At 33.8% G+C, this 16,148-nt stretch overlaps 1 protein-coding gene across 28 annotated transcripts in view; it reads left to right on the top strand.

Annotated features, from left to right (window-relative positions):
• The window catches only part of MIER1 (MIER1 transcriptional regulator), a 58,330-nt gene that overhangs the window by 6,284 nt on the left and 35,898 nt on the right, over positions 1-16,148 (top strand). For 26 of the 28 annotated variants that reach the window (XR_011995960.1, XM_072730605.1, XM_072730610.1 and 23 more), the window contains 2 exons: positions 9,451-9,475; positions 14,100-14,245. Coding sequence is in view for 27 of the 28 variants with exons in the window: in XM_072730605.1 (XP_072586706.1) it covers positions 9,451-9,475; positions 14,100-14,245 (171 nt within the window). In the remaining variant the exon portion in view is untranslated. Of the gene's footprint in view, positions 1-997; positions 1,095-9,450; positions 9,476-9,609; positions 9,647-14,099; positions 14,246-16,148 lie in introns of those variants that run through there. The other 2 variants (XM_025983227.2, XM_025983235.2) reach the window with 2 other exon arrangements.

Here is a 16,148-nt window from a genome sequence, read left to right as displayed (position 1 = left end):
ATTCCTCCTCGGGGTCGGACCTCTTTTTCTCTCTTCCCGTTTCAGAAGAGTTGCTTTCTGCCTTTCCCTCTCTTCACTTTCCCCATATTCCCCCCCACCGCCCCTTGAATATTAAGGCTGCCTATTATTGTCTTCCTCTTCTCCCCCCCCCCCCCCCCACGGTGGAAGATTTTTTTTCCCCCCTCTTTTTCCAGTAAACGAGTTACCGAAGCTCCTTTTTCCTCGGTGGTAATTGTTTTATTTTGGGGGGGGCTTCAAATCTTGGCGAACAACCACTCTTAATGATTCTTTCCAACTTCGTGTTGTGCCACTGGAGATTTAAATTTTGTTTCCGATTTAAATCTTTAAACGTGATTTTTTAAAAAAAAAATACACACCCCCCCCCCCGCCGCCCCGTAACCCTCGAAAGAATTCCGTTATTCTTTACCCCCTGGAGTTGAAGGAGTGATAGTATAGGGGGTTTTAAGTCTACTTCGAGTCAGAGCCTCACTCAATGGTAAGGCATTTCCTTGTATGAATTACTGTTTTCACGTTCTCCGAGACACCCCAAAACAGATTCTGGAATAGGTGATTTTTTTTTTTTAACCACCCAGTCCCCAATTTTTGTGTTCATTGTTTGCTAAATGAAGTGAGTAGTAAGTTAGGGGAGTAATTTTGGTAACACCATAATACCTCCTTTGTAAACCTTGGGCTACAGAAACGTGTAGATTAAGGAAAAATACTAATTTGGATGCTTTTTCATGTACCTGTTGAATAGAGGGACCTAAAAGTTAGCTGTGTTGTGCAGTTGCTCTTAGGGTGTTCCTTCTGCCTTCCTTATGGAAACTAACTTTATATTAATGTATAGTGGAGTATTTGCTATTAAAGGAGCGGATTTAACTATAGCAGGACTCTTTTCTGCCAGTGATGTTTTTAAAACATTTAATACTTTTCATTTAAAATTAAATTTAGAGCTTAGATTTATTTCCATTTTTTTTCTTTGTGGTTAAAGAATATGTATTTCAAGGCACATAAGCTGGAGAAAACATAGTACTGTGTGTTTCACTAAAATATCACTGGATTCATTCCACTGGGCTGAAACAATTTTAGTCCTGGTAAGATTTTTAAGTGTTTCTTTTTTCATATGTAAGGAAGGGGGGGGAGGGCTTGTAGTGGCTGAATTTACCTACATTTTGTCAAATAGTCTTCAGTGAATGCCCTTTAGATAAGCAGGGGTGTGCTGTAATAGGCGATATGGTTTCTTCCCTGGTAGTGCCACTCACGGTGGTTTGAACTCTAAATTCTGTAGTCATATTTTAAGGCAAGCTATTATTGAAGAAAACATAAGTGTTTGAAAATACAGTAAAATTTAAGAAACGTCACCCATAAATTTTAACTGCCTACCACACTGAAAACATGTAAATAGAAGTATATTAATATTTCCTGTTTATTAGAAGCAAAGATGGTTGCATTAATGTAAGAGAGGAAAAGCAATACTTTGAGTCACTAGTCATTTCCTAATATTTTCAAGAGTATCTTTTAGTTTTCTTAAAGATTGCATCACTTGGAGAATGGAACTTTCATGTTCAGTAGGAACACATGGATGGTTCAATTTCAAGAAGAGAAAACCTGAACTTTGTTTTCGATGCATTTATTTAGTGACCTGAAATCTTTTAAAAAATTTCTTTTATAACTCTTAAGTTGCTTGCAGATGGTTTTATTTTTAGTGAATTTGAAGGAACCTCCATCTATGTCCTGCAAAAAATCTAAAACAAGTGAAAAAGTGAAAAGTAAAATTAATTTGTGTTTTTCTGATCTCAATATTTTAGTAATTAGGATGATTTTAGAGCTTAGTCATTTTAAAAAATTAGGTGGAGAAATGCTTGGTGTATAGAGGGCTTTTACTTGCTTTTGTGTGAACTCTCAGGAGATTGATTCTTTATGCCAATATAAAGCATGTGCTAAAATCAAATGTACTGTTGTACTTTTGGTTAAGTAGACTTGAGCATTGAAGTTAACTGATAACATAACAGAAAATACACAGCAACAATATACATTTATTTGATAAATCTGAGGGGAAAACAGGTTATTGAAGAAGCACGTCTCTAGAGAAAAATGTAGATATTATGCTTCTGGGCTTTTTTTTTTTTTTTTTTTTTAATTTTTAGTTCTTACACAGGAGAATGACCCTGACCTTGTTTTTCCAGAGAGATGTTTAATTTTTTAATACAAATTATTTAGATGTGAGTAGAATATACTGATTTTTCATACTTGATCTGATCATCTTAGGCAGTCCATAGTAGGAAGTATGTATTTAACGGTTCCTCATATTGTGGTAACATTAAAAACATATTAAATGTGCTTGGAATGAATGGCACATTCTCCCTTTCTTAATAGTTTTTTTTTTCTTAATAGTTTTTGATAGTATTTCTCATTAATTATCCCTTAAAATGATTTATCAATCTTCTAAAAGGAGCTTCTCCTAGTCACAGTTAAAGGAAGGAAATTACAGAGAGTTGCAGTTTTACAAAGGCAATGAGAAAGAAAGCATTAAGAGGAAGAAATCGTTGATCCTTTGGGTTTTATAAGGAATGTGGTGTAGGGACCTTTGGGAATGAACAATTTGTCTGTTATTTCAGAGTTTGTAAACACATGAGGGACTTTTTTTCTCCAGGAAAAAAAAAGCCACAACATAGTACAAGACCTATCTTTTCACCTAGGCCATATTGTTATATAAAGAGAAGAAAATTTAATGAACTTGCTTTTCTGTATTTTTAAGTACTTAAAAGATTTCCAAAAATGACATACATAATGTGTGCTATCACATCTATTTGTTTGCTTCTCTTGAAAATAGACTGCTTGCTTAGTGGTTTTTTAGTGTATTTGGATTTTGTTTTTTAAGGAAATGGAATCTTGATTGCTGTTCTCGACAGTGTTAATTTCAATTCTAAACAGAACTTGTTTCACTGCGATGGATTTAGGCTTTAAATAATTCTCTGTAGTGGTAATGAATTTTTTAAAAAAATATTTGTCTTTTAGTGTATTTAGGATTTATCCAGAGTAATTAAGAACGCCAATGTATGAGAGTCTAATAAAGTTTAATTTGGAAGGGGTAATGAAGTACTTAATAAGGTAGGAAAGGTTAGTTGGAGGAAGTATAAAAGTGGATTGATATTAGAGAATTTTTGTACAGAGACTATCAGTTTCTCAAATCAGAAATAAAACACTGCCATTGAAGCAAGAAACTAATTAATAAAAGTAGGAAAAGAATCACCTATATAGAAATTTCTTGATACTAGCTTGAGTCCCTGTGTATTTCAAAAGGTTTGCAAAGGGTTTCAAAATTCATTACAGTGATTAAACTGTTCAAGTACCAGTCATCACTTGGGACCCATTCTGTTTGACTTACTCTATGGATTATAAGAATGACTTAAAATTATGTTTGTATAGATAGGAAATTCATAAAGTAGCACCCTCCAGAAAGCTTTTTGCAAGTTGAGATCATCTTTTTCCAAAAGTCTTAGATTAAAAAAAAATTTAGAAGATGCTATTAAACATATCCCATTCCTTTAGCTAAGTATTCCTTAGTAGTGATATGTCTTTTGAGCAATTCATAATAAAAGAACTTAGATCTCAAAGGAAATTGAACTAGAAGAAGTCTAAGTCTTTCTGTCTTAGGGAAAATGAAACTGAGCAGAGTTAATGCAGTTTGTCCTAGGTTGTATAGTTAGGCTGTGGCACAGGTAAGAGTGGGGCCTAGGTTTTTGAATTTCTAGTGCTTAATTATAGCAACTCACCCTCTGAATTACTATTACCATAGTCAATTTGCTAGTTTTAGCCCCAAGACTTTATTAATCTTTTTTATACTCTAGAATTCCTCAGGGGAAAGTTAAGTGACTTAGTTTTGTTTGGAAGAAGAGAAATGATGAGCACAGTTCCCCTGTCTTCACCTGGAGGAGGGCCTCTAACTCCTTCCTGGCTTCTATCCCCATAACTGTAGAATCTTTGGTTTCGTGTCTAAATTTACTACGTTGGTGATGATGATAAAGAAATGATGGTGGAATTGGTTTGAGGGGAGAAATTAGTTCAGACAGTTATGTTCATTGAAAATATGCTTTGGATTGCCTGGAATATAGGAGTCTAATGATTACTTCATGTTTTTACTACTTTAGTGTAATTATTTTTTAATAATGGTAATATGTGAGATTACCATGTTCTAGAAATATACAAAAGAGAAACATTTAGGGGATCCCTAGGTGGCTCAGTGGGTTAGCACCTGCCTTTGGCCCAGGTGTGATCCTGGAGTCCCGGGATCGAGTCCCACATCAGGCTCCCTGCATGGAGCCTGCTTCTCCTTCTGCCTGTGTCTCTGCACCCCCTTCTGTCTCTCATGAATAAATAAAACCTTAAACAAAATTAAAAAAGAAACATTTGAACAAACCTGAGACATTGAATACTGTTACAACTATTAGCAACTGAATCATGTATGTGGTGAAAATATAAAAGTTAACAGTTCATTTTTTAATTTGATTTAGCCTGCTCATACTGTGTGTGGCTGTCTAGTGTTATCTAGTCATGTAATTATGTATGCACCTAAAAGAAAACTAGGTTATTTTTCTAAATTACACACCTGTTTAAAAAAAGTGCATGTACTAAATTTTTTTAAAACTCTAAAAGTAGAGGAAGAAAATGAAAATAGCTCATAATTCCACAAGATAATCTCCACTGACTTTAAAAGCAAAACAAAACAATGCATCAACATTAACAAGTGGTTTGGAAATTCTAACAGTGTAGAAAGGTATAAAATGAAAAAAGCTTTATTTCCCCTAATTCCTAGAGATAATTTTTTAACGAATTCTTGTGTATATTTTTGAAGAAAAAAATCTTCATGTATATTCCACCCAGTTTACCCTCTCTACACTGTTTTTTTTTACTTCCATATGTATGAGTAAATATGTGTATATTTTTTTTACATTTTTTCCTCATTCACAAACAGATTTTCTCATTCCTTTTTTTTTTTTTTTTTTAAGATTTTATTTATTTATTCATGAGAGACACAGAAAGAGAGGCAGAGACACAGGCAGAGGGAGTAGCAGGCCCCATGCAGGGAGCCAGATGTGGGTCTCCAGGATCACACCCTGGGCTGAAGGCAGGCGCCAAACCGCTGAGTCACCCAGGGATCCCCTGTCTCATTCTTTTTAAAGGATTAATAGTGTTTAAATGTTTGGAAGAACTGTATTTCATTTCTAACTAGTTAAATGATAGATTTTAAAATTTTTCACCAACTTTTTGCAATGAACCACTTTATGATAGTGACGTATCTTGGCATGCTTTTTTTAGCCTACCATAGGGTAATTTCATAGTAGCAAAATGATCATTAGAATGGTTAAGCCATTCTATTTTTATCAATAATGTATGTATTTTTATCAATAATGTATGAGTGTGTTTTAAGTACGTTTTAATTTCAAATGAAAAATCTTTACTACTTGCATTTTACTTTGTACTTTTTCTACAAATAGATACTGTTACAAATGAGTACCTGTTTAACAACTTTAGTTTTATTTTTTCCCCTCCTTCTGCCTTTCCAATTTACTTTGCCATTAATGGTAGATGTTTCCGTTTTTTCTGGAGAGTATTGTTAGAGATACCAGTTCCTAACAAGACGTAGATGATAGTCTGATGTGACACTTGACAGCTTGCAGTCACATTTTAAACATGGCTTTGAACAAATGAAACCATTTTAAAAAGAAAAAGGAGTTAGGAGAGAGGTAAAGAGAAATGTTTTTAATATAGTTTTTTCCTTGGAAAATGTAGAAGCATTCAAGTCCTAGACTTTAGTTCCACCTTTACCATCTATCATGAAGTCACTTTATCTTTTTGGGCTGTGAAATCTATAAAATGTCGTAGGCAGGGCAAGTGTTAATTGCCAGGTATATAGTATGATGAAGTAACTTTATGCATTTAAAAAAATGTAGTACTATATAAATGTAAGCTGGTTCTTCTATTCTCTTAAATACCTAAATAAATAGTGTTCTAAAGTATTAAATAAATAAAAAGTGTTCTCATTTCATAAACTGAAGTTTTCTGTATTATGATACTATACTCTTATTTTGAAAAATAATTGTTTTGTCTGTTAGTTGGGTGTAAGTAATGTTTATAGTATAAACCATTTTCAAATGCCAGTTTTCCAGAAGCTGAATTTTTAATTTAACTGAATAGAATTAACTTTCAGGAAACTGACCTCTCACCCTACCCCAAATGAAATAATGGAATTTTATTTTGAGCATAGAATACTAAAATATATGTTTAGAAGCAAACCATCCCTACTTTCCCTCCCCCATGCTAATCTAGGTATACATCAGTCAGATCACAGTTCTTGAAACATTCCAGCATCTCTGACGTAAAATGATCATTAATGCTATCTTTAAGTAGAGGGTGTTCTGCTTTATGCCAGCTAAACTTACAAATGCAACCAGTCCTCTAAACATTTGGTATCTTAATTAATGGAAAAGATTCGGGGCCTTTTTCAGAACTTTAAAGCAATATATAACCTTACCCAGTAAAACAACAATCTATGGTTTGAGGCCTTTTACAAACTACAGACACCATTCACAATTCAGTATCTTCATTATTGCCAATATCTAAAATCATTGAAAATGTACCTTTAATTCTTCAGTAGGATAACATTTTAAATCAGAAACCCCTTTTTTATGAGAAGACTGTTAAATGAATAATTACTGAAGTGCTAAAAAAAAAACTAAATGTTGAAAGAGCAATTTCTTTTAAGCTCCTAATTTGAAAGGAAATCATTTCAAAAGTTTACTGAAAAGGAAAAACAGCACTGTGAGGCTACTCTGGATGGCAAACCAGATGAAGATAGTCATCGTTGCTGTAGTCTTGGAGAGAGATTGTGCTTAAACTTGGTAAATAAAGCATAATTGCATGACATAAAGGTGGATTAATACTTTAAAATATTGGTTTGCTGTGTAATAATTTGTGTGGTGGTTAAATCCATTTTGAGCTAGACATGTGTAGCTCTGCCCAAAACATATTAAGCAAGCTGGAAACCCTTTGTATAGTTACATTACTTTATCACCCTGCTCTCCAGCTTCCTATTAGAGGAATAGAATTTAAAAAGTAGCACTGTTTTGACTCTATTGTGGCACAGTAACTTTTAAGTTAAGGTAGTGGTGTGACGCTTGAAGATATATAATACCGAATACTCTTATTAGTCTTATTAAAATAAGTTGTTTTTATAGTCCTGAGCCATTCTGAGCATTAAAAGGGAAAAGAATAAGGCCCTTGGAAAAGTGTGCTTCAGATCTAGAATGTCATACTTAAGTACAATAGCATAATGTGGACTGTTCAAAATGGAGTTATACTATCTTATAAGAAATTAGTCTTAGAGGACCCCTGGGTGGCTCAGCGGTTGAGCATCTGCCTTTGGCTCAGGGCGTGATCCTGGAGTCCCTGGATTGAGTTCCAAATCGGGCTCCCTGCATGGAGCCTGCTTCTCCCTCTGTGTCTCTCTCTGCCTCTCTCTGTGTGTCTCTCATGAATAAATAAATAAAATCTTTAAAAAAAAAAAAAGAAATTAGTCTTAGAATGCCTAGCTTTTGAAAAATTAGGCACTTGTTTTGTTTTTCTTGGCTCTCTGCCTCATTACTTAGCAGAAAGAAGGAAAGTACAGATTTCCTTGACTTATGATAAGGTTATGTCCTGATAAGCCTATCATACATTGAAAATATCATTAAGTCAAAAATGCATTTAATATACCTAACCTGATGAATAAACAGCTGAGTTTAGGCTAGCTTACCTCAGACATGCTCACAAGACATACATTAGTCTACAGTTGGGTAGAATCCTCTAACACAAAGTGTATTTTATAATAAAACGTTGAATATCTCATGTAATCTATTGAATACTATATTGAAAGTGAACAACAGAAAAGGTTGTATGGGTACACAATGGTCCTAAGTGTGTTGGTGGTTGTTTACACTCGTGATCGCATGCCTGATTGGGAGCTGCAGCTTGCTGCCACTGCCCTGCATCACAAGATAGTATCATACCACGTATTGCTAGCCCAGGAAAAGATCAAAATTTGAAGTTTGGTTTCTACTGAATGTGTATTGCTTTTGCACTGTTGTTAAGTTGAAAAATTGTAAGTTGAGCCATCATTGTTGGGGACTGTCTGTACTAGAATAACCCTATCTCTTTGCTGATGCTTTTAGACTTCCAGCATCTCTGACTTCTCATGGGCATGAAATAGTTCTGAATGAATAGGAAAGATTTTAATTATGAAGTGTGTTATTTGAAGCATGTTTAGTTTTTGTTATTTATAAAAGTTTATGATTGTAGATGATTTGTTTATAGTTGTGAATTAGCTGAAGGTAGATACAAGATAGCCACAAATTGTCAAGTAGTGAAATGAGTTGCTAGCAATTTTATCTTTAAATTTTCTAAATGCTTATAGTTAAATATATGAGAAGTAGAATGCTGCAGTAGAAGCAGCACTATAATTGGAAATGTTTATAATTTTTCCATCAGATAACCTAACCTCTCTAAACTTTAGCTTGAAGGTTACTAATTCTGTGATAGTTTAAAAGTATGTTGTTTTTTAGTAAAGTTAACCCAGTGTACTATTTGGTGCTTAATAACATTTTACTTTTTTCTTCTGCTTTCTTACAATATAACTTTTATATAAAATGATGTCTTAAAGTGTTTTGGCCTTCCCTCTCCCACACGTTTTAAGCCAGAGACCAGCTTGTATATACATATAAGCAAACCTTGTATGTAATTTCTTCTGTGTTAAAAGGAGAAAATATTTTATTTATTTATTTATTTGTTTGTTTGTTTTATACATTTATTTTTTATTGGTGTTCAATTTGCCAACATATAGAATAACACCCAGTGCTCATCCCATCAGGTGCCCCCCTTAGTGCCTGTCACCCAGTCACCCCCACCCCCTGTCCACCTCCTCTTCCACCACCCCTAGTTCGTTTCCCAGAGTTAGGAGTCTCTCATGTTCTGTCTCCCTTTCTGATATTTCCCACTCATTTTTTCTCCTTTCCCTTTTATTCCGTTTCACTATTTTTTATATTCCCCAAATGAATGAGACCATATAGTTTTTGTCCAAAAGGAGAAAATATTTTAGAATGTTCCAAGATCCAAAATCAGATCTCTTAAACTACTTATCTTATGACCTATATTTGCCTTTAAAATCTGAATCAATTCCTTATTGTTATCTTTGTTTCTAGATTCAGGAGTGTTTGGAATTTTTCTCTATGTTTAAATAAACATAATGTCAGAGAAAGGATTATATAGAAGGTTTTAGTTTGTCTTGGGTAATTCAGACATTAGAGTTTACTGTGGTTTTGGGGGTCATGCTAGCCATTGAATAATTCCTTTAAATTTTGTAAAAAGTCACTACACAAAGATAATTTTTCTTCTTTTCTCCCCCCTTCCCCCCAGCCATCTGTTGAGTCTTCAAGTCCAGGTAAGTATTTTCTATGTTTTCTGTAATTTCTATTTGACTAACGTTTGTCCTATTAGTTATAAAAAGGCTAGAGGAGTTAGACTGTTATCTGACTTGCTTTTCTTCTGAATGCTTCTTTTCTCTGGGGAAAAAAGAAATGGATGAAATATTTGACTGCCCATGAAAGTACAGGTGAGGCTGCTGTGAGTTCAACCTCATGACTATTTGTGGGTTCACTTTTTTAATTAATTATTATGTGCATTTCTTAAGGTTTTGTTATTTGATTTCAAGTATATATGAAGTGTATTTTTTCAAAAGAAGTCACTAACTTCTTAGAAATATTTGCTTGTGCAGGAAACTCAAAGTATTTGAGAAAAAAATAAATGCATTTAGTGAGGGAGGAAAAAAATAATATAACCCAAACACTCAAAAATTAATATTTAATGTTGTAAACTAAGTAGGTTATGTTTAGTTTTGAGTATCATCAAGTTGTACCCTCACACCATGTAGTTTTGGAGTTTCATATTCTCTTCCAAATACAGTACAGATTCATTTTTTAACTTAGAGGCTGCAAACATGTGATTTGAATATGTCTGGGCCACAAAAGTTTTTTGTTTGGCCTTTGTAGTAATCTTAAAAATAAGATGATTTTATATAAAATCTGAATTTAGGCTTCCCATGATTAGTCAGAGGTTCTGGCACAGCATTCTTGCATAGCAACAGTTGGTTGGAGCTAAAAAGCAGTCAGGAAAGAGTCCAGTCTTTGCCTCAGTGTCCTGGGACTTTAAGAGAGAAGACTAACTTCTATAATGGAGTACGTGAATTAAGGAGTAATGCAGCATAGTGAAAAAGTCAGAGAGCTCTCTGAGACATGGTAATGTTTTATTTGAAGACACCTCATTTATATTGAATATTTAGGTATGATGTGTTACTGAATTCTCCAGATTATCGAAACAATCTTTCTGTTGTAAGTTTCAGAGAATGTTTGTAAAAATGCTTAATATGTGCCTTTTTTTAATGGTTTGAGGTCTTTTTCATGAATACAAATCATTGTACTTTGTGTAGTACAATATATCAAATGGGAGCTAGACTAGCATACCTTCAGATCCCTTCTAAATGACTAGTGTGCTCAATTGATTGTGAGTTTTGTCATATTTATTTCCGCTGCAAATATCTTACTCTTTCTAATATGATTGGGAGTAGAGTAGGCTTTGTGACATTTCTGAAACTCAAGGACTTTTTTTTTAACTTCTTAGTTTATAAATATTTTTGGGTGGTTGAGGTTGGAAGTAATCTGACCTCAGATAAATAGCAGATTATTATATCCTTTTTAGGACATGGAATTGTTCCCAATTTTTTTTTCTTTCAAACACATCTTTTCATCAAAAAATAGGTTCTAGTTGTTTTTGTTAATGTTGTCACATTGCTGATAGAGTTTTAGATATTTTTCTATGAATTTTTGAGACATTCGTCAGGTAATCTATTAGGCACAAAAAAAAAGTAATTGCTTCAAAAGTGAAATTAAATGGGTTTCTCATTTTCCTTTGGATTTGAATTGGCATATGCTGAACTGGAATAGTGGAGCTTGAAGAATACAAATATCTTTGATGGCCTTTACTACTTGAAGTAATACTAACTGTAGGCAGTTAATAAAAGTTGGTGGGGGAAAAAAACAAGAATAGAGGCTTCAATGTAAAAAAAATTTGGTCCACTGGTAAAAAGCTGTGGCCTTTGTAACATCTGTACTTTGGAATTGATGTTACTAATTATAGTCACATGACCCAGGCTCAGTGGTTTGTCTATAGACTTTACCAGTGTAAACCTGTGGAGGTACAATACAGGGCTTTACTCGAAAGACTAGTAGCCATAAGAGGTGGGGATTTAGAGAAGGGAAGGAAATAAAATTATTAAATGAGTCACATGATGTGTTATAAAGTTTATCTTTTGAATCTTTGAAAAGATGTAGGGTGCCTTTTAGTAATTTTTAGTAGGATACAATTTTATGACCAAACTGGTATTTGCCTTAACTCTGAAGCATATTTATTTACACAAAGCAGCAGACTCCATACCCCTAATAATTTATTTTAGGGATTTTTTTTTTTTTTTTTTTTTTTTTTTTTTTTTTTTTTTACCTCTAGCAGACAGCTTAACAGTGGGCCTAGTAATTAACAAAAAGGAATAGGATGGTTAATTGGTTTCAACAAAGTAAAAAAGCTGGATTAAACGAAGAAGTCAGATTAAGGCAAGAAAAGATGTGACATTGAAAGTTAGCAGAAAATAGTGCAGTGTATTTGTGGAGAAAGGATTGGAATAAGAAGGGGAAAAAGGTTTACCAACCGTTTGGTATTTCATGTAGTGAGAGGGTGAAGTGGCAAAGCTTTAAATATAATTGGCTTTGCAAAAAACAAAAAATGGGAGACTTTAGGTAAGTAATACAACATTCATAGTTTGGTGCTATGTATTCATGTGAGTTTTTTTTTTTTTTAAGTTAGTGGAAGAGTATAAGTCGTTAGAAATTAAGCATAATTATTTTTTTTACAGTATTTGTATTCAATAGGAATTACATATTATGATTAGGATAATAGTATACAGGATGGTGGTGTGAGGTAGTTTTAGGATCTTCCTGCCTACAAAGAAGAAGAAAAATATAGCATTATTTGTAGGAATACATGATTATTGAATAAACATCTTAGAAGATTGCTGAGTCAACTGAAAAGTTTTGGGAACATTTTTCTTTAAAAACTCATAAAGAAGGGATAATGGTTGGGACAAAATTGCAACTAAATTAGGAGCTCTCAAGCTGCTCTCTTATGGAACTTTGTATCCAGTCCCTCAACCAGTACTAAGATGACCTAATAAAATTATGCCATACTTTTCTTAATTCTCCAAAGAAATTGATATTATAGAAACTATAAAATGTTTTTAAGTCATTCTAAAGTCTTCAAGTCATTTTGTCTTTGATAGTTTTTTAAACTCATTTGTATTATAAGGTAATACCTGATTTAGAAGTTATGTATTTAGTTATTTCATATTTAATATCAGTCTTCCTCGAAGAGCAGAGTGACTTCTAAGTGCTTTACCACCTGACCTGGCTTGCAGTTCACCCATCTTAGTAAAAATAGGTTCTCTGCAGCGCACCTGGGTGGCTCAGTTGGTTAAGCATCCACGTCTTGATCTCAGGGTTTTAAGTTCAGGTCCTACTTAAATTTTTTTTTTCTTTGTAAGAAAAATAAGTTCTCTTCAAGTATTTGAGGCAAGATACCTACTGTTTCTGAGGCTAGGGCTTGCAGGAGGCTTGGAATACAGTAAAAGCACAGGCATTAAAATATGTAGACCCAGGATTTAAGTTACATCCTTGCCACCTACTGGTTCCATGAGTTTAAACATGCGCATCAAATTTTTGTTTTCATAGGATTATTCGAAGATTAAATGAAATATAATGTATGTGACATGCTTGAGCCATAGTATTTGGCACACAGTAAGCACTGAAAAAATGGTATTTACATAGAAAATTAAGGGAGATGACAAGAACCTTCAGCCTTGGGCACCTTTTATCCCTGATAGTCTGCTTTTCAAGAAATTAGCCTTTTGACTCTTTGTTTTACTTACTGGTTCTCTTACTGGACTGAAGGAAGAGTATATTGATGTAATATATTACTAATTAATAATGTTAATCTTTATTAATATACATTTTTATTAATACAACTTAGAGCAGTTTAATAGTTTAAATTGTTAAAAGAAATTGCTGATTGATTTTTTAAATGTTAAGTAACGTGTTTATTAGTAAAAAATGTTTTTGCAAACTTAAGTCCAAGTTTGGCAATAGCCAAATGTGGGGATGGTTTACAGAATGTATAGGCCACGTATTTGCAATCTAATACTACAGGCTTGACCCTATTGAATATAGCAGTATTCCCCAGCCACCAGGCTAAAAATAGATTAGCTTACACACTAGTTAACTATTGGAATATTTTTAATGACTTTCATAAGAGTTCTCAATGCAGTTTTAATAAATTTTGCTTTTATATTCTATATCTGAATTATTTCAGACCAAAATCAATTAAGTAAGTTAAGGATAGCTACCTATATGTTAAAATATGTTTTTGTGGAAGAACTAATAGACTACTACTTACGTGCAGCTGTATTTTCATTAGACTGTTTATTCATATGACTGTATATTTCACACAACTTATTCTCATGGGCCATAAGGATTCATGCTCATTGGGTCTATTAAATATCAAATGATTAAGAATTGTGATTTTTCTCACACGAATGATCATTCTATTTGATATGACCCTTTATTCTTTACAACTGAAATTTCATGTTTAAATGAAAGTACACTTTAAAAGCTGTACCTACATTTTTAAAGCTGTACTCTCCTATCCCCCATACTAGTTGTAATTTTAACTGTGAATAAATAAAGATGAAACCGGGCAAAAAATAATCCCTTAGAGAAGAGATTTTTTTGCAGAGGGTTGGAAATAAGTAAGGTCAAGAATTATAGAAAATATAATACTTAATGTGCATAGCTTTTCTCTGATACTTTTATTTGACTTATATCCAGCTACAAATAACATGCCCATTAAATTAATATTAATAAGATAACAATTTAACTTATTATACTTTTAAAAATATTTTTTACCAGGAGGTTCAGCAACATCAGATGACCATGAATTTGATCCATCAGCTGACATGCTGGTTCATGATTTTGATGATGAACGAACATTAGAAGAGGAAGAAATGATGGAAGGAGAAACAAACTTCAGTTCTGAAATAGAGGATCTTGCAAGGGTAAATAAGAGCTAGAGGATGAAGTAGTTACAGCTTTTTTGTGGAGAGAGGAAATATTTGAAATTTTGGTTCTCTACCTTTGTTTTTTGGGAAAAATGATGTATATAATTGATACTGAAAAATTTTATGTGGTTGTAGGTGCAATATTTAAAGTTTGAAATGAAAGGCATTTTTTAAAAAAAGAATTACTATTACATGGAATAGAATTAAAATAATTATTTTAGTAAAACATCACAGGTATCCAGTCAAAAATGTCTATATAAAGAGGATGCTTGGGTGGTTCAGTCAGTTAAGCATCTCAACTCTTGATTTCAGCTCAGGTATTATGATCTCAGGGTCTTAATCATGGTTATCATCTTCTTCATTTCCCATTTATTCCCTAAAGTGCTCTAGATAACCTCTGCCCCTTCCTGTAAAGATGACCAATGACCTTACTGTTCTGTCAGTCACTTTTCTCTGTTCTTCACTCTCACCCATATTCAAGAATTACTGCTCCTTCTTTTATTTGAATTCCGGAGTATCCACTGTCTAGTTTTTCCTCTCTGTTTGTTTCAATTCAGTGCCGTTTGCAGTCAAATCTTTCTTTACCCAAGGTTTAAATTTGGAATTCCCCAAATCTCAGTTTTGGACTTTCTTCTCTCTGTAAGTCAGTGCTCCTCAAAATGTAGCGTGAAGGTCAGCTGCTTCAGAATGCAGATTCCTATACCTCTCCCCAGGCATACTGAATTAGAATCTCTGTGGGATGTATATACATCAAATTTGAAAATTACTAAATTGGTGATCTGATTTAATCTATTCCTGTGATATCAGTATTCTTTAACATTAACATATTCCCCGTCCCCAGTTTTATCTAACCCTCTGCTTAACATTTCTGCTTGAATATCTCAGTAGACATCTTTACATTTTAAGTGTCTAAAAGGTGCCTGAGTGGCTCAGTCTGTTAAGCATTCGACTCTTGGTTTTGACTCAGGTCATGATATCTGGGTTATGTGGTCAAGCCCCACAGTGGGCTCTCTGCTCAGTGGGTAGTCTGCTTGAAGATTCTGTGTCTGCCCTACCTCCTGCCTGCTCTCTGTCCTGTGCATGCTCTCTCTCTTTCAAACATAAATAAATCTTTCTAAAAAATTTCTTTAAAAATAAATAAATAAATCTTAAATATTCAAAGCAGAACTGTTGGTTGATGTTTTTCCCTTATCTGTTCCTTCCATGTCTTCAGCTCAATAAAAAATGGCACTATTTTACTTTGTTGCCTAAGTCAGAAATCAGGGGGTCCTCTTTCTTCAGTCTCAGTACTCAGTCCTAAATAAGCTTATCATTTCTACTCACAAAGATCCCTCTTACCTGACTGTTGTTTGATCTCTGCTGCCACACTCTAGGTCAGGTCACCATCATTTCTAGCCTAGACTATTACAATAGCTTCTTAATTGGATTTTCCCCATTTCCTCTTTTACCATTCTTCCCTCCGGTATATTTCTATAATAGCCATGATGGTCTTTTCCAAATAACCATTTGTGTCAGCGTTTTATTTAAAATCTCTTCAGGGGTTTTCTGTTACACAGGAAGAAAATCCAGATTCCTTGGCTGCCAGGCCACCTGCATGATATGGTCCTTTATCCATGTATTTTACTACCCCTGTCATGCTATTAAATAGCCACACCACCTGCTTCTGTTCTTAGATGTGCTGTTTCTTTCTGCTTGAAGGCTTTACAGTTCATTCCTACTCCTTGATATGTATTTTTTTTGAGACTGGCTCCTTATCCTCTTAAGTCTGGTCTTAATGTTGCCTCCTTAGAGTGACCTTACCTTTCTCCAGATTAGCTTTTCTTAGCCACTATATCCCGTCCAATGTTTGGTTTATAACTAACACAATTTGTAGTTACATGTTTGTCTAATTTATCATCTC

Source organism: Vulpes vulpes, chromosome 12 (genome assembly GCF_048418805.1).
Source record: "Vulpes vulpes isolate BD-2025 chromosome 12, VulVul3, whole genome shotgun sequence".
Taxonomy (NCBI): domain Eukaryota; kingdom Metazoa; phylum Chordata; class Mammalia; order Carnivora; family Canidae; genus Vulpes; species Vulpes vulpes.
Note: the sequence above shows the minus strand (reverse complement) of the source record. Positions and strands in the feature narration are given on the sequence as shown.